The sequence below is a fragment of the Pholis gunnellus genome (assembly GCF_910591455.1).
Source record: "Pholis gunnellus genome assembly, chromosome: 3".
NCBI lineage: Eukaryota > Metazoa > Chordata > Actinopteri > Perciformes > Pholidae > Pholis > Pholis gunnellus.
In genome coordinates this window covers 23058453-23082659 of record NC_136529.1, presented here as the reverse complement: position 1 = coordinate 23082659, position 24207 = coordinate 23058453, and the positions used below count along the sequence as shown (strand labels likewise).

The following is a 24207-nucleotide window of genomic DNA, read 5'->3' as shown; positions in this document are numbered from 1 at the left end:
CTGAGTCAGATCAAATCTGCTCATAACTATAATATCACTCACAAACTTATTGCAGCTTGAAATGTAGAGTGAATCAGAGCAACAACGGAGCTCCACTCGAGGACTCGCGAGTCGGGCTTCAGCAGAGAACATTGCATAGAGTCAACGGTCTCCATTTGAATCTTTGATGTAGTCTTGATGAAAGGCCATTTTTCATGACACTTTACAGCAACGACATGGGTGAGTATGTAGTAGTGGAAAGTAACGATTTACTATATAGTACTCAAGTAGACCTTAATTCGAGCTAGGCCTACTTGTACTTTACTCGATTATTTCCATTATCGGGGAAATCATCATGCTACGTCATATCTCTACTCTGTGACATAAACATTGTTCCTCCACTGACGGAAGCCATTTTGCACTTTTAGTTTTTTGGAAGGCCTAGGCTACATTTAGCTGCTAATACACTTTGAATGCAGGACTTTTAGATTTATTGAAATTGATTTCATTTAAAAAATATATATATTTGTAATTTTTGTGTGTGGTATTATTGATTTTACTAATGACTTGAATACTTTGTCCACCACTGAATATTGGGGACAAAATCTTTTTATATGTAGTGGCCTGATGAACGATGGCATGGAATAGCTCAGAAAACACCTGCAACCGTACCATAGTAATGTATGCAGTATGTCAACATGTTACGTTTATGTGTATCATTTCATATTTAAATAAAACCTGTAATGGTACCTGTAGGTCTATGATGAAGAACAAAAAACGCGGGAAGAGCAAGCTCCCGGCAACATCGATATTATTTTCTATTAGATAGATAGATAGATAGATAGATAGATAGATGGATAAATAGTAAATTAAATAACAGAGTAAAAATATTAGATATAAAAATGCACAATATATACAATGAAATAGAATATTAAATTAACTAACTAAACAGTAGTGCAAAGATTTAACCAAACAAACAGAGTAACGGTGTTATAGTTGTGTGATTGATTTGGCCAGATGTTATAGTTGTGTGATTGATTTGGCCAGATGTTACAGTTGTGTGATTGATTTGGCCAGATGTTACAGTTGTGTGATTGACTTGGCCAGAACAACAAAAGCAGAAAGAAGAGTGAACTGTTTCATTATTTTCAAGATCTTATCAGGATTTCGATCAAATGTTGACTCCTTTTCCCGCTCCCTCGTTTCCTGTCTGGCGCTCATTTGTTTTGCAGCCTGCTTCTATCTTTAGTCTCTCCGGCTGCTTCAGGACGTCGGAGGGAGGAGCCGAGCGACCAATCGGGAACCCTCGGCTTGTCTGCGCCCCTGACGTCACCGGCAGGGATTTGCTCCTCGGCTCTCTCACCGAACCATGAGGAGCTCAACGTGACAGCCCCGCTGGTGGGTAGAGGCAGGTTTTAATACTATCGGTATAAAAAGGAAAACGCTCCGCCACGGCGACAGTGTCCCGCTGCAGGTGCACGTGCCACACAGCGAGCGGGTACAGTGTGAAATTACACGGTGTCCTTCCTTGGCGCGTGACACATGCCAAGCAACAAAACAAATGATGAAAGTAGAAATGTCTGCCTTGTTGGCCGCATTGAAACACTGACATTTATTATAGGACACCACGTATGTATATATATATATATATACTGTATATATATATATATATATATAAAATATCTTTGACACATTTTAATTATTATAATTACAATAGTTAAAATGTGTCAAAGCTTTCTTTTCAAAATGTGTAACCGCTATTATAAGTATTTATAGCAGACCAAATCATTGGAAATATTCTATGATTATAATACCAATAATAATAATAATAATTATTATTATTGTTGTTGTTGTTGTTGTTGTTGTAGGCCGTGGGCTGGTTTTTATCTTAATATAACAAACATGGTGGGGAAACAAAGTGTGACCTGATCACACTTTTTTGGATCTCGTATGGTATCACTGTGTTGCTGTTAACATACAGGCCTTAAGCTAATGATATATGCTAAAAATGTGTATATATATATATATATATATATATTACTGATATAAATATATATGTGCACTTATATATTTACATATATATAAAGTGTGCATATATATATAAATATTGTCATAGGCTACGTCACTCTAGAAGCTATAGTGTTTTCAGTTATTAATGTTGTAATAGAAAGGCTGCCATATTTGCAGTTTGCGGATTAATATTTCACCGCTTCTTAACTGTCGACAAGGGAGCTGCCGCTCTACTTTCTCTCTTTGTAAACACGGTCAGCTCCGCGAACACGGTTTTGCCCCGAGAGCCGGAGGAGCATGGAGGTACACGGGACTCGGCCCCAGTGGAGGAGTACTACAGAAATGGGTTGTACTCCAGCAGCAGCAGGGCGCGGGGGAGGGGAGGGGGTGGCGCGCGCGCGTGTGTGTGTGTGCGCGCTTGCGTGTGTGGCGCGGGGAGGGTGAGGAGTTGAAAGCGCCGTCCAACACGTGAGGCTCATGTGACGGTGTCGAGTCTGTGTCTCCAGCCGAGAGACGTGCCTGCAGTCACAGGGTTTATTTAACACGTAGTCAAAAACCCACCCAGCTCTCTCACACACTCAGCCGGGCGCGGATCCTCCCCAGACCTACTGCCGAGTCCGGACCTTCAGGGTGACAACACTGCGCACTGCCCAAACTCCAGCTCACAGCGGGAACGCACACGCACACACCGGATAACAGGAGATACTATTATTCTTTATTATTCTTTTTTTTTGTGTGCGTGTGATTTTATTTCTTCGGGTTTGAAGTGCGACCGCAGAGATACATTTGGAACGTTTTGAAGGTTTTTTTCTCCAACTCGTTTCTTCGGGTTTCACAGTTGAGCAACATGGAGAGGATTACCAGCGCGCAACCACCACCATCACTGGATATAGCTGACATGCAAGGGTAAAAGGAACATTTTCTATTTTATTCTGCTTCTATTATATCCTCACTACATGACGCGTTTAATACTGAATTACCAAATCCTTACCAAACTGAAGTCTAACTAATTCTATCTTGTCTCCAAAGAATCGATTTCTCCATGTATGTGTACAAACCCAGGAGGGGCATGAAGCGCGGGGATGACAGCAAGGTAAATTCAAGTCCAAATTCTAAATATTCCTGCTTTCATTGGTTTCAACCGCGCAGCCTGGATTTCACTGACCGTATTTTCTACCCCCTCCAGGAGACGTACAAGTTGCCACACCGACTGATCGAAAAGAAAAGACGCGACAGAATCAACGAATGCATTGCCCAGCTGAAGGATTTGTTGCCCGAGCACCTCAAGCTTACGGTGAGTCTTATCTTCTCCGTATTTCATGTCTGCTTACAGACAGGGAATCGGACACGCCACATGGTTCTGCTGAGCAGTTTTGTTTGCTCCAGCCTTTTTCGGGATTGAGTTTTAAGAGTCTCAAAGAATAAAAAAAGTTTTGCATTTTAAGAGTTATTTTTTTTTCCCCATGTAATCTTGTCATTTTTTATAATTAAAAGGTAAATCTTTTAAAATTCTGACAAGGTTTTAGATTTTTTTTTTTATTTGTCGAGAGTTTTTGTCTTTTTGTGTGCGGATTGCTTGACTTCTCGGGTGTTCGGTGATTTGTCCTCTGTTCAGCTGCAGAATGTGTTACATAAGAAAGATCAACATGCTTATCGAAGGTCTTCCTGTTTTAGACGCTGGGTCATTTGGAGAAAGCTGTGGTGCTGGAACTCACTCTCAAGCATGTGAAAGCCCTAAGTGGCATCCTGGAGCAGCAACAGCAGAAGATCATGGCGCTACAGAACGACCTGCAGATTGGTGAGTTTGATGTTGTGTGTATGTCAAATTACAAACAGCTGTCGTCCACTGAGCGATCTGTTGCCTCTATCAGAGCCACTTCAAAGAAAATTGTGCTGTGAAGATTCATTTTAACCTTGTGGTTCTGATCGATCAGGTGACCATGGCGGTGAGAGCAGTGAGGAGATGTTCCGCTCCGGCTTTCACTTGTGTGCGAAGGAGGTCCTCCACTATCTGGCCAGCCAAGAAAGCAGCAGGGACCTGACTCCCTCCGACGTCATCAGCCACATCCAAAAGGTCGCGGCTGAAGTCCTGCATCATCAGAGCAGCGCGGACGCGTCCGTCCCTCAAGCTTCGGAGAACCCGAAGAAGCAGCCCGCCGGAGAGCCCAAGAGGACGTCCGAGGGCTCGGCCAAGAACTGTGTCCCCGTCATTCAAAGGACTTACCCCCACGTGGCGGGGGAGCAGAGCGGCAGTGACACGGACACTGACAGCGGCTACGGGGGAGAGCATGAGAAGCGCGACGCCAAAGCCCAGTGGTCAGAGAGCCACGCGAAGGAGGGGGAGCGCAGGCGCGCCGCGTCCGAGGCGACGGCCGGTGCAATCAAGCAGGAGGGCGACGAGCCTCGGGCCAAGAAGTCGAAGTCTGACTCCTCAGAGGACGAGATTCTCTCCGGTCACGTGGCAGGAGGCCCCGGCGGCTACATGAGCTTCTCCCCCAACCAGGCCCCGTTTTGCCTCCCCTTCTACCTCCTCCCTCCCGCGGCTGCGGCGGCTGCGGCCTATCTGCCCATGCTGGACAAACGCTGGTACCACGGGGGCTTGCCTGTTATGTACCCGGGCATGAGCGGCTCTGCAGCGAACGGGCCCCAGGAGACGTCTCCCTCATCTCTGGTGATGTCCCCGAGGGCAGGGTCTCCAGCATCCTACCAGAACCACATGGACTCCCCTGCTCTGCACAAAGCTTTAAAGCAGGTCCCCCCGTTGAACCTGGAAACCAAAGACTGAGCAGATGTGTTTCTGTTGGAATCGTGCCCTCTGAATGTTGATGCGGTTAAAAAGAGGGTCAAAACAACAACAACAACAACCCCACAAACGCACTGGTATCCCTTCAAACCACAGCCGTTGTTTGGCCCATCAGAACATTGACCCCCCGGCAACGACCCCAAAAGGGGTCACCGTCGTCTATCATCGGCTCCTCACACACTGAAACCGGACTTTTAGGGGGCGACCCGCAGTGCCCACGTGAAGGCGCAGAGATCACCTGTCGCACGGCTCTGAAACACTGTGAAGAAGATCAGTTCAAAGACGATGAGCGCGCAAAGAGATCGCGAGAGTTGTTTTATTTTTGTTTGTTTGTCAGTGAGCTTCTCTGCACTCAGTGTTGAATGTCAGAGGTAAACACAGAATGTAAGGCACAGATAAGCCCCCCCACCCCCCCAAAAAAAATTTATTTGGACCTACTGTTTTGCACACACACCACTCTGTATTGAATGTAAAGATTGAACAAAAGCCCCTTGTAGATGCTGCTTGAGTTATTTTTGACCTGCTGCGGATCTGTGAATGGAGGATCTACTTTTAAGTGTTTCCTGTAGCTGAAACAAACCATTGTTTAGACAAGAATGTTACCAAAAAAAAAGAAAATGTTCACGAGAGCCGTCACATAAGACACTTGCTCCCATGATCCCTCAATTACCTTGAGGCCAAATGAACAGCGCTTCCGGTGTTCAAAGAATTCAGGGTGTTGTCACTGTACGAGTTGTGCCACTCGCGTCTATTTTTAAAAAAGTGCCGTGGCCGTGCGCGCTTTTTAACAATTTCATTTGTGACTCATGACTATTTGTGCATCTAGATGGAGTCCCTGTGAAGTAATGTCTTGTAATTATTATTTTTTGCTTATACTACTCGTACATCTCTATTTTTGATACGTGACCCGCTGAGTGTATTCGCATCGCCACCAGATAGATGAAGGTTGAGGCAAGGCACTTGCTGTGTGCCAACACAAAGGTGTGCAGCATTGCAGCGTCGTGCTCGACCAGATTTGCATCTCGCCCGCAAATTCCCAGTCAAGTTAAGGCCTGATCTTAGCTCATGCTGTTGCCTTTACTCGCGTAACGCAGACAGACACACACACAAACAAACCATTGGCAGGTGTTTCAATGTATTTTTGCTTTAAATGTCCGTGGCAAAGAGAGTGAATGTAAAGTTCAAAGAAAAATAATAGTTTTGTATAGAGAGAGGTACTTGGGATTTTTATTTTGAAATGTAACAAAAGGTTGTTTGTTGTACATATTTTGTATATAAAGTATTATTGATATATATTAAAATATTAATAAAGCTTTTTCTTTTCCTCCTCCCACCCCGTGGAATTTGGGTTTCAGTGACTGACGGCTTGCACGTGTTGCAGCCAGACAACCTGACAGCTCCTCATAACAACACGCACTTACATAACGCTTACATAACCCACAAAGCAGCGCTGCCTCTGTAAATCAATAGCGTGTCTTAGATTACTGGCTGTAAACATTTCAAATTCTAAACCCTTTCTAAGAAATTTAATTTGGGAAGTTGATTGTTTTTTTCACATTTTTTAAATCTAAGTCTTTAACAGCACAACGTTCAGCACATCACAATTTGGACTGTGGGCTTTAGTTTGCTTTCTAAATACTGTCCTGAATATTATACACGAATAAAAACGTATAATGTAATCTACATTATTGATTTCTAAACTAGAGATAATACAGTTTTGGTTGTCTGCAGAAATGTAGACATTAAACTACACATTCACTGAATTATCTGTATATTACTTTGTGGTTTAGTCAGTTCTCTCCCATACAGTTAATCAGGATTATATAACGTATGGCAGCCACTGTAACAATACTGAAATTGTGCTGAGTAGGAGCCGAAAATGTGTCTGGCAACTTGACACCACAGAGGATAGAAATGGTATTTGAGGTTGTGGGAGAAAGGACTTTATGTCTTTGATTTACTTTCAGATTTAATAACATGGAATTCCAGTCTCCCCCCAACCTTCTGCTGTGTTTGGGAGCCTGTTTCCTGGGCGGTAACACTGCTGTAGTTGTCGTAATAGTGAAAATGAAAAGGCCGTTATCATATGCTCTCCACCCACCATGCCTCCCTGAGAAATGTGGAAATGGCTTTTTTTTTCCTCTTTCTTTTCTTGGAATCACAACAGTATTTTGTAATTTGGTCAGCAGACCAGTGAAGTGATTCCAACACAGGCCTGCTAACGGTGCCGGTGTGCTCATAAATACAGTACCAGCGCCACCTTGTGGAATTAGTGCGTCACACCAAAGAATGAATCCTCCTTACGTGACGCCTTCAGGAGCCCCAACTTAGACTACGTCAGTAACAATGTAATAGAAATATACAACTGTCGGTCTATTCACAATGTGAATGATCTATTATCACCCGACTCTGTAGTTCCTCTCAGCTTCTTTCAGTTCATTGTTTTGGTTTGACTGTACACTACCTGCTCGGCACCAAGCAGCAAAACGACACATTTTGTCAGCCAGCTGGTGAACACAGTGGAGCATTTAGTATTTATTTCATATCATGAGCTGATTGAAAGCTGACCAGAGTGGAAAGGACAGGAAATACTGGACTTACATGCAGCAACTGGAAAGAGACCCGACTCCAAATCAAAGCTAATGTTGCTTGTATAGTGAACTAGATGTAAAAAATAAATAAAAAACAACAACTGTCTGCTAGCTAATTTCCCCCCTATTAACTTTTACAGTGTAATATGGCAAACAAAATGACATTGTTATGTTTACAACTTGTTCCTGCTGCCCCCAAGTGGCCAAATAAATTGCTAAGGGTTTAAAACTACTGAACAGTATTTGACTTCATGTGATTAAACTCTATTCTTACCGTTGACCAAAAAAAAAACTAAGTTAAAATACCACAGGAGCAAAAGGATTTTGAATGAATCTCTTTATTCATATTGTTTTGTTATGCCATCTTCAATCGGTTCACGATCCTATCTAAATGAATTTACGACCGACTGGAAGGCAATTGGTGATTGAGCTGAGGCAGAATGGGCCCTCGCCGCCTGAGGTGGAAACCGCTGCAGAAAACACTGACACCAGTGTGAAAAAAAAGAGGTTGAACACGAGATCAAGACTGGCTTCCAAGAAACACAGAAATGAATGACCTTGTTATTGAGATGCAGGCGGATAAATGTCTAACTTGAAAACGTGGTGTCACAAAGCACACGGTGGCCGAGGAGCTAATTGAGTGCGATGATTCGGCCTCTGTGGCTGTTGTTGCAGGGAACAGAGTGTGCACTGTGAGGGGGGCGTTGGGGGGGGGGGGGGGGGGGGGGGGGGGCTAATCAAAGATCAGGATGACCTTAAAGAGAAGGTTGAACAACCTCCTTTCATGCAGCCACATGGAGACTGAGGTAAAGATGCTTTCAGAAGAGCCTGATGCAGAAGCTCATCAGCTGTATCAAGTTGCACCTTGCAGAGACAATACGTTACTGTTAGCTCATTTCAATTCGGATATCTCTGCTTGTCGCACTGTTTTGTTATTCATAAAACTTGTTGTGTGACTGCTCAGTTTCTAGTACACACAATTGCAGATAGGACTGTTTTATGTTATCCTAATATGCGACACCAGAAGTTTAAACTCTAAACTTTAAACTGTCCATCCGTCCATTATCCTCTTTCCACTCATCAGCGGCTGGTTCTCATGGACAGCAGACGTAGCAGGGTGTTCGAGACTCTTCCGGAAGGACCCCAAGGCGTTGTCTGGCCAAATGAGGCCTGGGATAACACATTCCCATTCATTTCAATTTTCCAGTCACCAAAGACAAAATTATTGGTTCACATGACACTGTCAGCTGTGTGTGTGTGTGTGTGTGTGTGTGTGTGTGTGTGTGGGTGTGTACTGTTGAGGAGGAGGAGCAGCTGGATCTCCTGGGTTAGATTTTCTGATTTTTCTTTGGGTAGCTTTTAAAAAAATAAAAAATTGTTGGTTATTTGTTTAGTCTAATTAGTTGTTTGGTGTATTTATTAATTCATTTCTTTGCATAATTAGCATATACTTTAGTTTTGTCTATGCATTGGGTAATACTATGGGCACCTGCAGTTTATGTTTATGAGTAGGCAGGTATAGGACCAGCATGCACCGGGGTAGGCTTTGTTTTTTTTTAAACATGAGCAGGAGAGGCAGCGATAGGCACAATCTGTTTGTTCTTTCGTTTGCTTGCTTGTTATTAGATAAATAAATCATAAGAAACACAGAAACTTTACATGAACAATGGACTCCTGTGCCTGCGTGTACCACATACCCATGGTGCATCAGTGGCCCTTTGATTCAAGTAACGTATAAGAAGAGCTTATGACAACTTAATGGTGGGGTGCTTGTGGAAAACTCAATAAATTGTTATTATAGGATATTATTTCGACATTCAAACTACCTCTCAACGGCTTGGTGAACCCACATGAATAATTTAGCAGGTTCAACTGCACTTTCATTCAAGTAGCTGGTGGTGCACAGTTCCCCAGTGGGTGCGGCAGGGCAGGTTCCCAGTAGGTGATCTACCAAGCAGGGAATAAAGGTCACTTGTTTACACCAGCGTCATGCAGTCATAATATAAAATGTTTCCCTTTCTTACTACTAGAAGCTGGACACATACAACACCGCTCACACTCACCATTACAGGGTGCATAGACATGAAAAGTGCATCACTTGCTCACTTGACAAAGACAGCAATCCTGTTTGGCAGATTAGAGCCAACCAGCATTACTCCATTCCACTGGCAAGAACAATAAGGTTTGCAGTCAGATTTCTATTAAAATAAAAGTGTACTTTAGCCCAGTTACCTCTCACAAATGTTTCATTATTCATTATGCACAATGTGTATTATACAATTACATTGCAATATTCAGGTGTTATTGTTCCTTTTTGTTTTCATGTCTGTATGTGTGTTTGTGATCATCAGGCAGTGAGTCCAAAGTATTCTACAATCAAATGTATCATTATTCCAAAGAGTCCTTCATCCAGAATTTAATCCATTAAATGTCCCGCCTTTGATTGTTCAGTTGTGACAGTTTGAGTAGCAAATGCACATTATTTGCTGTTTCATCGCTGCTTAAAATAATGATAATAATAATGTATTTGTATTGTCATGTACATATACACATACACAAATGTTGACCTCTGCATTTAACCCATCCCAAACATAACCCACCAGAATGAATGACACCATCGTGACATGCAGAATACCAAAAAGTATCAATATGTTGACACCAAACCAAAGAGTTCCTCTGTCAACAGTTACCCTGATTTATTTTATGGACTTCCTGTTTAGAACTCTTTCAAGTTCCACAAGTGGAGCAAGAAAAGTACACCATCAGTTATTTAGTGTGGGGGAAGTGATACATTTAGTCGATGTCATGTAGGCCTACAGATTTGAGATACTTGTACTCAACTGTTTAATTCTACCCGTCTGCAGTTCAAATTGAATTATTGTACTTTTTACTCACCCAGTACATTTATTTAACAGCTACATTTATGTGTGACTTTTCACAAGAATATTTTACTATCAGTTCATGGAACATGTTGCATTTTTATAGATTTAACTACCCAACATTAAATGAAGCAGTACAATTAGCTTTACCTCGACCAGCATACTGCTCACATAATGCATTAATAACAAATATGCAATAACGTAACACTGACAGGGACCATTCTACATTAAGAGTAGTCTACTTTTGATACTTCGGGTACAACGTGTTGCCTTTTCGCTGTGTTTTTCTTCATTTGTCTTATAATTCATTGCTATTATGATTATTATCATTATAAAGCCAAAAGCCATTGGTTTGCGTAAGCTCGGTGTTTTATAACCTGTCTATTAACCAGCTCTTACTCTGAAAAACTCGGATCGGAAGTCTCACCCTTGTTCTGCAAAACACAGGCACGTCTCCGGCGGCAGCGTCTCCGCGTGGCTCCGCCTGGCTCGGACTGGAACCAGTCGCGATGATCATGCTGCGGGCTGTGGAGTTGCTGCTCGGACTCGCGGTGGTCTCGTGCGGGGCACAGGTCGCCCCCCCCACAGTGAACATCAGCCTGGATGAAGATCCAGAGGTGCGATGGAACCCTCTGGTCAAAGTCTTTGACGTAGACTACCTGAGGAAAGCCGCCGCGGAGGTTATCGAGTAAGTTTCCGAGTTCTACTTTTTGTTTCATCTCTAGAAAGTAGGTTGTTTATTACGATGTAATGCTCAACGTGTGTCACGTGTTGCAGAAACTTAGTAGCGAGTGACTCGGTGCATAACTAACCTATTGATGATTCATGAGGAGGGTGTTGAAAATAAGTTTATTAGGATCAAATTATAAACATTCTTAGTTAACAGACGACTACTACGGAGCATTAGAGCCATTGTAGGTCCATTTATATAAACGGAGCCACGGGAGGGGGTCAATATTTTCAGAAGAAACCAGATTAAAGTCGTACATTTATGAGAAGAAATAGCTTATTCTCTGAGATTAAAGTTGCAAAATTGTAAATAACAAATTTGTCGCTTTACAAAGTCATAATTCTATGAGAAAAACAAACTGGTGTTGTTGTTGTGACACCAACCATCTGAATTGTGTTCCTGAAGGTGTGTTATTATGGTAACGACGGCCTCTGAGGAGGGCTGAAGGTCCTGAAAGATAGATACTTTCTTTACTGTTCCTTCTGTGTCCTTTTAAGGAACATAAATAAATACTAATATTGTAAAAGTTACAGGAAAGTAAAGTAGAGATGAACAACTTGTATCTGTGACTTTACCAGAGACACCATAGGAAGGAGTCCGTTTCCTGTGTTTGTCTCACCTGGGTATCACCGCTGCCACGCCTCTTTTAGGAGACTGACTGCAGGTCCTGGGTCTATATGGGAGAAGTTAACAGGAACATAAATTATGACCGATTCCTTCGCTCCATAGTCACGAAAGTAAATATTGGACCCATTTTTCACAAGCCACTCATCGTCCGGACATTGTGACATTGTGACAACGAAAAGTTTGCGAATGCCCTAGCTAACTGATTTTCGTAAAACTACTGGGTTAACCACGCCCAGACAAATAACTCTGGATTCGGCTATTAGTGCATTTTACAACTTGTAGGACCGAATAATTAATATAAGGGCTATACACGTGTTAGTACTGGGGAGTTAATTCTACTCAAAAAAATTATCTGCTGAGTAACAGACGTCTCTTTTCCCAATGTAAAGTCTTTTTGGGCCCGAGGGCATCAGGCGCTGGACCTGGGAAATTATAATTCCATAGTTTGGCCACCGTGTGATAGCTTCAAAGCCCAGCGCTCTTCCTGAGGGCTTGGACTTTGCAGTGAGAGTCAGCTTCCTGTTTCTATTTCATGTGGGTTTCACCGCCGCCACGGCCCGTTTAGGAGACAAGCGGCAGGTCTTGAGTCTATTAAGTCCAATGGGAGACGTGAACAGATATTTTGTAAAAGAGTATATTTGACATTACTGCGTTGGGCCATGCCCAACTGTCACTGTGTCAGTGTGAAGGGGAAACAACACGGTACAGTACTGTGATAATCAGGGACTTACCCACAAATATTAGAAAATAATTCTGGTAGAAACATGCTAACACTATGTTTTCTTTATATTCACTTAATATTGATTACATTATGGCAGCCTTGAATCAGCAGTGACCTAACTTCTGCATTGTTTTATTGTGTTTATCTTCCAGTGCTGACACAAACATGTTTTCTTCTTTTTTTGTTGTTGTCAGCACTACAGTTCCGAAATGGCTTCATCACGCAGTTGCACCTTTGGTGAAGGACCTGGAAAAGTTCATTCCTCAGCCGTATGCAGGGGAGATCCGTGGCTTGGCCTCACACCTGGGAAACATTTCAGATGTCATCATTCTCAACTTTGCCTATGAAATATCTGCGTATGTGTGATTTTAAACCTAATTACACCTCTATAATAGAAACGTGTGTACAACGCAGCGGCTTACAATGCCTTACAGGTACGCTGGATTAAACGCGAACGACCTTCTCATGCATGCGAACAACCTTTGTGCATTCCTAGATTTTGCACTAGCATCGTAGCGCAGGACAAAAATGGGCACGTGTACCACGGCAGGAACCTTGATTATCCACATCCTGTTCTGAGGAATCTGACTATGGATGTAATATTCCTCAAGAATGGAGAGGTACAGTATGCACCCACAGCACTTAAATAACTTTTGTACCTCCGGAAGTTATATTTCAATTTTATTTTGTCATGATGAGGTGATACAATTCTGTATGTTGTTTTTTTTGACACACCCAATTAGGTGGCGTACCGTGGAACTTCATTTGCTGGATACATTGGCCTGTGGACGGGACAGAGTCCTAACAAGTTTACCGTCTCTGGCGACCAGCGAGGTAAAACCTCACTTCTTCGTCCAGAAATGTTGCAAAATTCAGATTTTATTGCTCCTTTTTGTTTTCATGTGTGCGTTTGTGATCATCAGGCAGTGAACACTGGTATAACTGGTGGAAGAATGTGGTGTCGGCTTTCATTTTACGGAGATCCCCAGTCAGCTGGCTGGTGAGGGAGGTGAGTACAGTATGTTACGGAACTAAGTGTGAGGAAGTTTACTGCATGAGGAACTGAAACTTTTACTAGGGCTGCGTCTAAAATCAGTTCCTACTCACTATAGCAAGTTCGCCGTTTTGGTTGAGGAAAAATGGCAGACGGACGAGAGGAGAAAGAGCAGCGCGATTGAGACAAATTCATGATTTATGGCGCGAAAATAATACCTGGCACAAAGTACCTGTTGCCCCCACATTCACAACTGCATGTGCATACTTTACTTCTTCCGTTTTTTACCTTTCACAATAAAAGCCCTAGACATACAGTAAACGTTGCATCACTGCTATCCACCGGGAACTTACATTTACTCAGAGCACTTTGATAAGTGGCAACTCAACAAAATAGCTTACAGTATGTATTTATTAGTAATTAGTAATAATAATAATAACCTTATTTATAAAGCACATTTCAAAACAAAGGTTATAAATGGCAGACAAACAATGATAAAGGATTTTAAATGGTTTAGAAGTTATACAACATTGAGCAAAGAAGCAACATATGAGAAATAAATACAATAAGTAACATAAAATAATTAGAATAGTTATTAAAATAAAAGTTAAGAGAGTTTGTTTACAGATACAAGTGAAAAATTCAGGCCCCAAAGCCTGTGAAAGCAAACTTTTTAAGTGACGCGAGTAGTGTTGTTCTTTATTTTACCGATGTATATTGCGCACTATATAGTCCTCTACATAGAGCCTTATAGATAGTGTGCAGGGAGTAGTGAATGAGTGAATGATTTTGGACACAGTCTGGTCGTGTGTAACCTTTGCAGACACTGGAGAATGCAGAGGACTTTCAGGATGCCGTGATGCGTCTCTCCAAGATTCCCATCATCACCGGGGTGTATTACATCGTGGGTGGGGTGCGAGCAGGAGAAGGGGTCGTCATCACCAGAGCCCGAATAGTTGCCGCTGATATCTGGCCACTGGATCCCCTGACCGGAGGGTAGGCAAGAATCTGTTATATCAAAGTGTGTGTTCAGTGTGACTGCACAACCGAACCCGAAACGTAAAAATGGTGCGTTCCCGTTTTAGATGGTACAGAGTGGAGACAAACTTTGACCACTGGCTCCCGCCACCAGCGAGGGACCACCGAAGGTGAGTCATTACGCACGATGAATACTCGCCCGATATCGTTGCTGTCGCTGCTATCATGCTCTTCTTATGTATTCATTTTGTAGAGACGCAGCCAACAAAGCACTAAATGCTACCGGCCAAGATCACATCAACATGAAGACCCTTTATCAGGCAAGTGTGCACTAATACATCAATACTTCAGGGGACCAAAGTACACATGATACTGAGAAATATCGCGTACAGCACATTTTACAATCTCCTCTTTCCTTATAGGTTCTGTCGCTGTATCCGGTGTGTAATGGGTAAGGAAAACTTTACCCGTCCATTATGCTCACATTCTTTGTTTCAAGGAGTCACATGACTGTTCATGTTGCTGAGATGGGTTAGCTGTGTGCATACCACCAATAATGTCAATCGGCCTTTGTTTGACACCAGGCTTCAGCACATAGCAAGTACAATGTAGAACAGCAATAGCTGAGTTTCTATGAAAACATTGAGGGTTTTATATTTTGGGCACATTAATGATTATTATATGCCAATTTTTTCAAGGAAGCTTTACATAGCTTGTTGTTATAGTTTATACATTGCATGATATTTGATGGTATCTATTGTCTTCTATGTTGATAATCCCCAGAGGTACGGTTTACACAACAATAATGAGTGCAGCAGCCCCCGAGAAGTACAACACACTAATAAGGCCACAGGTAATTTCATCTTTCACAACTACATCTTAAATGCATCTATTTGTTTGTCTCATATATATTAATATTAAGCAATGAAGTGGTGATGTCTCACTGAAAATGAGGCCCTCTCTCACTCATCTCTTTCAAGGGCTGCCCACCGAACTGACGGGCCTTGAGCGCTCGACACCGCACAGATGTTTTACTGCAGTGTCCACCTGTAGACTCACGATCACGTGGAGATTGAATAATCAACGATTAGAAGGGAGTTGGACTCAAGCAGTGTGAGGGTGACGGTGCTTTTCTGTCGCTAATAAAAATTGCTCTGATCATTTTTGTCACCTTTTGTAACTGGAATTTATATGTCAAGCTTAATAAAATGTTTACTTGATTGCTACCATCCGGAGTCAGCTGATGAAGTGTTGAGTGACACAGAATTTCTTAATGACACTGAAAAATGGCACAAGTTGGAATAAACAAGGATGGAAACGCCAGGACAGGCCTACAAGTACGATGATAATTGGGCCTATTCGGGTCTCAGGTGAACCACTTCTCTGGTAAGCTTATTTGAGTTACTGACTGTTCTTTGTGGTTCACATTTTCCTCTTTGTGAAGGCCATTTACTAATTCACTTGAGCGGGCTAACGGTCAAATTAGCCATGCAGGTTATACAAGATTTGTTTTCACAAATAAGGAGCTCACGAGGAAGCTTAGCTAGCTTAAATAACCAAAACGATACTGCCGTTTATGCACAGATGCGTTTCCAAATAATGAAGTTACACCAATTGATAATACTTTCCAAATTCAAGCTGACATGGTGCACAGTGAAAGCAGAATATTCATTTTGGTTTTGGATGTAAAAGTATAGCTTTTGAAAGTTAGCATACTAGATTGGGAGGAGATTTCCCAAAGTAAAATGCGTAGTTCCAAAACCAAAAGCGCACTGCCACTTATACACACAATGTTTCCAATATACTGTATGACACTTACAGAGAATAGTTTTGAAACTAAATTTGGATATTGGTTGTGAAAGTGAAAGTATTGGTTTTGAAAGTTAGCATTGTAATTTGGGAAGGTGAAAGACACAGAAATGTGTCTTCCAAAACAATAATGAAACTTCCCAATGTAATGTAACTTCCAAACCAATGGATACACACAATGTTCCTCTTAATGTTACACTGATAGAAAATCAATAAGCAATGCTGCGAAATGGATACACACCTTTCATGTTTGTTGTGGAAGTAAAAGTACAGGTTTTGGAAATCAGCATAGTTATTTGGAGAGGTAATATGTTACATCCAAAACCATTGTGGAACTCCCCTATACAAACACAGTGTTCTTCATGATTATGTAACACTGATAGATAATAACTTCCAAAATCAATATTTTTGATTTTGGAAGTCAGCGTACTGGATTGGTAAGGTAAAAGAAAAGTTGCATTGTGCTTACTTCCCAAAGGAACAATTTTGACTCCCAAAACCAATGGGGCAGTGCCATTAATACGCACAGAATGTTCCTAATAAGTATGTTACACATCAAAATAATAAGTTCCAACGTGCAGGAGGCACAGTGCATGCTCGCCGACCAGATACTGTGTGTGGAGCGGAACAACCCAGACTCTCTAGTTATTGTCCATGGCGACTTTAACAAAGGAAACCTCAGCCATGAACTCCCCAAATACCTATCATGCCGTCCCTCGTGCTGCACTGGGACACTCTGACCATGTTGTGCTCCATCTGATTCCTGCATACAGGCAGAAATTAGTTGTCAGGAAATCAAAGCAGTGGACCAGTGAAGCTAAGGAGGATCTTCGGCTGCGCTTGGACTGTACAAACTGGGATGTTTTCAGGACTGCTACCAACAGTCTGTATGAGTACACAGAGGCGGTGAGACAGAGGCGGTGACGTCAGACATCCGCTTCTGTGAAGACAGCTGTGTTCCAACGAGCACCAGGGTGAGTTATAACAACAACAAACTCTGGTTCACAACCAAACCCTAATCTACGGTTAAACAAGGACTTGTTTACAGAGTCAAAATACAGGTTTAGCAAGGCGGCGAGAGACGCTAAACGACAGTACTCTGAGAAACTGCAACACCAGCGCTCAGCGAGTGACTTTGCTTCTGTCTGGAGAGGTCTCAGACAGATCACCAACTACAAGCCCAAAAACCACAGCCCCCCACTCCATGAATGACCTCCGCCTGGCAAACGAGCTGAACGTTTTACTGTCGCTTTGAAAGACAATGGGACAGTCCTGACCCACTCCCTCTTGACCCAATCCACAAGCTTCAAACCACCAGGTCCCCTTCTCCCAGCTCAGCAGGGGCCCGTGCCTCCCAGCTACCCATCCCAGAGCCCTATAATTTACATTTTTTTTTGTAAAGATGATACCTTGTGAGAACTTGTGACATTCTTTTCCGATTTTTTTGTAAACCAAACAACCAATTTATTGATCAAGAAATGAATCGGCAGATGAATCCATGGGTCGAATAAAAATACACATTAGTTACACTTCTATACAAAACAGTTAAAAATGTTCTTCACCTCAACCAACTAACAGTAAAACCCTGGTTATACATTAAAACTCAAGTAATAATAATTATAATAGTTTAACTTTTTTCTGTATTGAGCAGTTTGACTCTTATTTAAATACATTTTACTTTTTTCATTGCAGGACTTTTACTTGTAACAGAGTGTGTTTACAGTGTGGCATTAGTAAACACAATTACTAATCAGCGGTGGGTGTGGCACTTGGACATTGACTATGGCAAAGCCCACCTTTGGATCCATTGTACAATAGATTTAAAATCCTGCTCAATCAATTATCCAATAAGAAGTATACACCTGCTCTACATTGACTATATAGGCTTTTCCTTTAGTCTTTGAGCAGTTTGTGTGTTGTCCTGTGTTGAAGCCTCTGCTGTCCAGACACCTGATTCAGTTGCGAGCTGCTCGGAGAACCCTGAAGGTTAGTAACTGTCTAAAAACACAAACGTGTCCTCTCAAAAGTAAAGTGACTCAATGTCAGTCAAGTTCCGCTTTCAGTGCGCGCGCTCCCGCGAGGTGCATGAACTTCTCAGCAGGCACGCGTGCACCTTCCGTCCATGCGCTTGTTCAGTGTGATCACATGATATGACAAAGCAGCAAAGCTACTTCCTGTGTAGACTGCTGCTAGCCAGCCAAGCTCCCGTCCAGACGACTACAGAAGCACTGCGACCACCTTGTCATCCAAGATGCTGGCCCTCATTAACAGACTGCTGGACTGGTTCCGGTCCATCTTTTGGAAAGAGGAGATGGAGCTCACACTGGTGGGACTTCAGTACTCCGGAAAAACCACATTCGTCAATGTGATTGCAGTAAGTGACGCTAAACAAGCAGTGTCAGTGTTGGGGCCCCGGGCTCACGTTACTACCTGGGGAAAGGTTTATTCTTTAATATATTACGAATAAAATATATTCGCTGCGACATTCACGTTATTGTTCCAAACATTGGGGCACAGCTGGAGCACTGGTGACCGTCTCTAGTGACTTGTTGTTTGGCTATAGCTAGAGTGACGAAGTTGTCGGTATGACTGTGCGCATACTTATGAAACCGGTCATGTGAACGGAGTTGTCGCAGCTTCGTAGAAAGCTGCCGGTGTGTCACAACATCAACGACATGCAGTTGCCACGAGCTAACTTTGTAAACACTCGTGTCATAACTGTGTCCTCTCGCGACCGAGGCCTGGAGCCATGATAGCTGTCAGCTGTCTGTGTTATTATGAATAGATTATAACTATGGCGTGATTAGATATATAGTATATGCGTGTGATATACTATTGTATGTCAACGTTGCATAATTAAATGCATTAATGTCATCGGGTCCTGTTAATTCTTCATCCCTTCCTCTGTTGTTAAGTTTACATTTATGGCACGTTGTCTTATAGCTAGCACTGTGTTTTCATGTCTAGCTTGCCACAGCCTTTTGTGTGTGTGTCTGTGTGTGTGTGTCTGTGTGTGTGTGTGGTAAAGGGTTAGATCCTGTCGTCCACTGTTATTTACGTCTGTGTATCTAGGTGACAGATCACTCTGTAGTCTTAGGAAGTCTAGTTGTAGTTCACAGCACTGTCTGCTCCTCCTCTCCTGGATGCATCTCAAGACTACAATTTGTATTCCTCTGAATCTGTAGTGGTCAAGTCTGGTGATTACGTTAGAAAAACAAACAAACTGCCATCTCCTTCACTTTGTGGGACCTTTGGACTGGTGTATGAGCCATAGAGCCAAAGTTATTATTGAATTTCTTTCAGACATTTTTCTTATCAAAGCCGACCCCGTTGGCTTTAGAGTAGAGCCACTTTTAGGATGAAATGCCTTGTACGGCACGTTAAGCCGGTGGAATGTTAAGTTACAAAGCGCTGGCTGGTTGCAGAAAGCTCCGTTGAAGGCTGATGTGTAGATGCCATCATCTTAACAGTGATTCATGGAGTAAAAGGACAACAAGCAGCTGATTAACTATTGTTTTCATCAAAGTGATTCACTTCAGCTCAGCTTTATCGTGCGACTTCTGAATACGAAGAAACTACACAGACGTAAATACACGTGGACAAGCTTTTATTTTGGTGATGTAGAGACACTGGCTTTGTACAGAGTGTCAGGACACAAATGGTAGAAATGAAATAGCACCAAAATGGAAATGCATTTCATCCCCTAATATTTCAGTTGCTAGTTGCAGTAATCGCTAACATGCGGCCTCTTTGTCTCGTGCAGTCAGGCCAGTTCAGCGAGGACATGATTCCCACAGTCGGCTTCAACATGCGGAAGGTCACTAAAGGCAACGTGACAATAAAGGTCAGTTAATGAGCAGAAAACGTCCAGCTGGATGCGTTCACTGTTTCTATTTTAAACCGGCCTTTGTCTCCCTTAAGATGTGTATTTTTGATTCTGTGCTTTCTCGCCTCAGATATGGGACATAGGGGGACAGCCTCGCTTCAGAAGCATGTGGGAGCGCTACTGTCGAGGAGTCAATGCTATTGTGTAAGTTTGGGGACACCACCACGTGCGGCAGGTGGCCTTCGTGACCACACGTTTACTATTTGGCTTCCTGGGATCCTGAAAAACAGAACGACCATCTCACACACACACACACACACACACACACACTAATGCAACACTCTGCTTATTCAGTATGTGTATACATGTGTAATATGCATTTCATATTTGTGTCATTACAAACTTTGTCGTAAGAGGTTAAATATTTGGTTTTCAACTTTGATTCAGTGAAATGGGTATTTTTAGTGTTACCAAACTCTAAGTCTCTTTTATTTTTTCCCCTCTGCAGTTACATGGTGGATGCAGCAGACCAAGAGAAGATAGAAGCTTCCCGAAATGAACTGCACAACCTTTTAGACAAACCACAGCTACAAGGAATTCCCGTAAGAGAACGCTTTTGTGGTCTTTAGTCCAAAAAACTCACGATTACTGAAAGTGTAGCGACTCTGATCGCAAGCGGGGATTAAAGTCGTAATTAGTAACTGATGGGTTGCAGTGACGCAGGCTTGATGAAACACAAAGTGGTAATTTGAGCCCAGGCCAGGATTCTATTTAATGAGTTTTCAATATCTAAGCTGACGGGCTAATTGATTCGACAGGCTTTGATGTGCTAAATCGATAGGTGCTGTGACCTGACGCCACACACGCACAGTTTATTTGATCCTAACAGTAAGGATTCTGTGTCTTCACACTGTGGGATACATTACTGTGCTGGATATTGATCAGCCCCTTTTTTTTTTCTCCCAACATTTCAGGTTCTAGTACTGGGCAACAAACGAGACCTACCCAACGCACTCGATGAGAAGCAGCTCATTGAAAAAATGTGAGGCACTCAAAACCACAGTACTTCTGTTGATAATCCTGCACAAACCTCCGGACTTGCCTCTGATGTAAAGCATCCCGGTGGTGATCCGAAAGTTATGATATCGGGCATTTCCAATACATTAAATTATACACAGCATGACCAAAACTAACTGGTAAATCTAAAATACTTAAATAAATGATATTAAGAAAAACCTTCCCAGATGAATGGAGGCTGTTGGAAGCAGCATATTAATGCCCATAGATCTGGAAAGAGACCGCAGACTTCTGGCCATAAAGTGAAGGTGAATCATTGTATCAGGGGAACAACTGGGATCAATTTTGGGCCTTTCATTGCATATTTATTGGATCAGAACAGGCTAAAACACACCCAATCAAATGCTAATCCTGCCTTTTGTGCGGTCTACTGTATTTCCCCAACTTCAGCTTGCTAGCATTGCAAAACTGCTCTGCTTTAAGTTAACACAGCCTACCATGCAAGCATTTCACTGCATGTGCCAGTAAAGTTTATCCACTTAAACATAAGACTCTAATGTGTACTTAAAGGTTTCATGTGTCCTTCTTTCCTTTTCCCAGGAATCTATCTGGCATTCAGGACCGAGAGATCTGCTGCTATTCCGTCTCCTGCAAAGAGAAGGACAATATAGGCAAGGAGCAGATCACAGTTGAAATGATTCTACATCCTACCACATATATATATATATATATATATACATATACAAATGTTTAGTGATATGTGGGCCTGCTGAGCTCACAAAAATGTCGTACTATCCCTCCCTCTGTAGATATCACGCTGCAGTGGCTCATCCAGCATTCAAAGTCACGGAGGAGCTGAAACTGAAGCCCTCCCCAGTCGCAGCTCTGGCCTCAGCCCCCTAATGGTCATGGGTCCTCGACAGCCATCCTCTCCACTGCCTCTGTGAAGTATTCCAGCTATCTGCTCACTACCGTCACCACCTGCACCACCCCAGTACACTACCATAGATGTGTAGCCACCCCTGTACAGCACTACCGCCAACCCCAGCTATCCGGAGTCTTGAAGAGTTGTTTCAGTCGTCATGCCTTATCGCTGGTCACTATGAACATGATCTGTCTTGAGTTTCTTTCTCTTTTTCTTTTAAATGGGTTTCTGTTCCTTTCGACACAACAATCTAATGATGTTACGGTGTGCCGTCCCCCCAGCTACACTAGGACGGACCTCCTCCTAATCCCACATGTAGACACCCGTTCCGTCGGGGTTTACGAGGTTGCGATTGTAGTTTTTAACAGTTATTTGCCAAATGACGATGGTTAGCTTGTGCTAAAACCGTAAATTCCTGATGGGATCTTTGCAATGTACCCTGCTGCTTTTTTTTTTTTTTATTTTGCTGGAAGTATCGATTTTATTATGTGACTTAAGTCAAAGTTTACACATAATGTAAGGATGAATAGAAGGTCAGACTGTGAGTGTTTGTTTTGTCTGAGGCAAAATCCTATGATGGGTCAGCAGAGTTTAAAGTGCCTTTGACTGAGGGAGCGTTCCAACCAGTTATTGCCCAATGCCACTTCTGACCCACTATTATGAAACACTTGGTCCAGACGCAGCAGAAATCCCCTGATTACTCTTAACGCCAAAACCCTCGAACGATCTCGTTTTATGTTTTGTAATCGCACAAACGCTTTACGATGTCTTGAGAAAAGACAGTACTGTACTAACACAGCACTGTACTAACAATGGAATTAATGAGGAATGAAGCGGTGGATGATGCGAGGTGAATGAGAAAATGTTACATTTGTTTGTTTTTTTCCTAGTTGACGGGTGATTTGAATGCGGTTTCACCTGTAGCCTGTGACACTTTAATGTAGCTCGAAACTCTTTCTTGCAGTTCTCAGGTTGTTGTTGAATGATTTTTAAGAATGTTGTCTGAACACAGCGATGGGTTTTCCCAAAGTGTCTGTTGGATAATCCCTATTTTGTTCGGGTTGGATAACAGAAAGCCAGTGTTAGTCGTGAAGCCTGAGCTCACGGAGAACCGAAGACAATCCATTAGTTCCAACGCGTCGCTTGATGTCATAAATGCCTTGCCAGTTGCCACGCCCTTGTCTGAATCCTGATGTCTTTTTGTAGAAGCCTTAGCAGCCCGAGGACGACGCAGTCTCCTCAAAAGGCGATTGACATGTCATTTCCTTTCAGCGACGGGACTTATTCCTCACGGTATCGCTGTATATTAATCTGCCCCTTTGCTTGGCCAGTGCATCCTGATCAATTTAAGCATTTTAGTTTTTTTTGTTTTCCGTGTGTGAGTGTTGCTGATAACTGCTACAATGCTCTACGTAGACCTACATCGCTTCTGCATTTTACTGTAATTTTTTCTACAAATCCGTCACGCACACAGATGCAGAGCATTGTGTATGTTCTGCATCTGTCGGCGATCGTAGTAATCCTAAATGTCGATCGTTTGGACCACAGCAGCAGTGAGGGGCTTTAAAATGTGGGTAACTGTGTGGTTTATTTTGGGGGGAAAGCTTTTGTTACCTGTGTAATAATAATAATAATAATAATATAGCCTATTTGCAATTTGTATGTGCATGTGCTGAACTTATTCACATTCAATTGCAGACTTTGTAAATAAGATTTTGCATTTTTATTCCAACAAATGCTCCTGTAGATGTATGCACCCCCCCCCCCCCCCCCCCCCACCCCCCCCCACCCTCTGATTGCTAATAAATTTGTTTTTATTTTTAAGGTTTTCAAGTGTGGCATCCAGTGGTCAATGTAGATAGTCCCCACTAGGTGGAAGCAGAGGACTTTGGAAGGATAATAAATAGTAAAGGATGGGAGCTTAAAAGTCTCTGCAGACTGAAAACTCTGCAGTTTAACCTGAAGTTCTCTTTCGGTGCATCATAAACCTGCTTTAGCCCCCTTTTCTTAACGCAGTGATTATTGTAGGGTTATGTTTTGGTGCAGGCCTGGCAAATGTCAATGGTAAGCGTTTTAGAGTTGCACCGAGTGTATGAGTGATTACAGCTTAGTTTTAACCTCCTGCCTCACCAATTCTTGCCTTGAAAGTTCACAGCACCTTCGTCCGCAAAGTATTGCGAAAGGAGCTGCTCATCTGGCAGCCTAAATGCACCCACTGTTCACTCCATTTTATTATTCAGGCTTAACTTGGTGCTACCTTCGTGGATAGATGTGGTTCTGTAATATCCATTAAGCAGCTATTGTTACTTACAGACCCC

General features: G+C 42.6%; 3 protein-coding genes across 3 annotated transcripts; all 3 read left to right on the top strand.

The window, feature by feature from the left end:
• The first annotated feature begins 2498 nt into the window (after window positions 1-2498).
• On the top strand, window positions 2499-6125 carry bhlhe40 (basic helix-loop-helix family, member e40). The gene is made up of 5 exons (XM_079186452.1): window positions 2499-2895; window positions 3019-3082; window positions 3176-3283; window positions 3664-3787; window positions 3924-6125. Exons 1-5 carry the CDS (start codon window positions 2837-2839, stop codon window positions 4772-4774), a joined length of 1206 nt encoding a protein of 401 aa, XP_079042578.1. The 5' UTR covers window positions 2499-2836; the 3' UTR covers window positions 4775-6125.
• Window positions 6126-10719: 4594 nt separating this feature from the next.
• Window positions 10720-15530, top strand: LOC306693832 (N-acylethanolamine-hydrolyzing acid amidase-like). The gene is made up of 11 exons (XM_079156476.1): window positions 10720-10950; window positions 12535-12696; window positions 12837-12960; window positions 13084-13174; window positions 13264-13349; window positions 14158-14330; window positions 14420-14482; window positions 14566-14632; window positions 14735-14763; window positions 15096-15165; window positions 15293-15530. The coding sequence occupies exons 1-11, from the start codon at window positions 10772-10774 to the stop codon at window positions 15308-15310; spliced, it is 1062 nt and encodes a 353-aa protein (XP_079012602.1). The 5' UTR covers window positions 10720-10771; the 3' UTR covers window positions 15311-15530.
• A 2764-nt stretch (window positions 15531-18294) lies between these two features.
• Window positions 18295-23717, top strand: LOC306715309 (ADP-ribosylation factor-like protein 8B). Its single transcript, XM_079185626.1, has 7 exons — window positions 18295-18495; window positions 19885-19965; window positions 20078-20151; window positions 20456-20549; window positions 20922-20989; window positions 21565-21635; window positions 21774-23717. The coding sequence occupies exons 1-7, from the start codon at window positions 18373-18375 to the stop codon at window positions 21821-21823; spliced, it is 561 nt and encodes a 186-aa protein (XP_079041752.1). The 5' UTR covers window positions 18295-18372; the 3' UTR covers window positions 21824-23717.
• The last annotated feature ends 490 nt before the right edge of the window (window positions 23718-24207 follow it).

Bases quoted from the DNA above. Each gene is read 5' to 3' on its own strand.
- bhlhe40 (XM_079186452.1), top strand. From the start codon at position 2,837: ATGGAGAGGATTACCAGCGCGCAACCACCACCATCACTGGATATAGCT. The intron at 2,896-3,018 runs GTAAAAGGAACA...TTGTCTCCAAAG, and splicing joins GATATAGCTGACATGCAAGG to AATCGATTTCTCCATGTATG. The intron at 3,083-3,175 runs GTAAATTCAAGT...TACCCCCTCCAG, and splicing joins AGCGCGGGGATGACAGCAAG to GAGACGTACAAGTTGCCACA.
- LOC306693832 (XM_079156476.1), top strand. From the start codon at position 10,772: ATGATCATGCTGCGGGCTGTGGAGTTGCTGCTCGGACTCGCGGTGGTC. The intron at 14,633-14,734 runs GCAAGTGTGCAC...CTTTCCTTATAG, and splicing joins ACATGAAGACCCTTTATCAG to GTTCTGTCGCTGTATCCGGT. The intron at 14,764-15,095 runs GTAAGGAAAACT...GATAATCCCCAG, and splicing joins CTGTATCCGGTGTGTAATGG to AGGTACGGTTTACACAACAA.
- LOC306715309 (XM_079185626.1), top strand. From the start codon at position 18,373: ATGCTGGCCCTCATTAACAGACTGCTGGACTGGTTCCGGTCCATCTTT. The intron at 19,966-20,077 runs GTCAGTTAATGA...TTCTCGCCTCAG, and splicing joins AAGGCAACGTGACAATAAAG to ATATGGGACATAGGGGGACA. The intron at 20,550-20,921 runs GTAAGAGAACGC...CCAACATTTCAG, and splicing joins CACAGCTACAAGGAATTCCC to GTTCTAGTACTGGGCAACAA.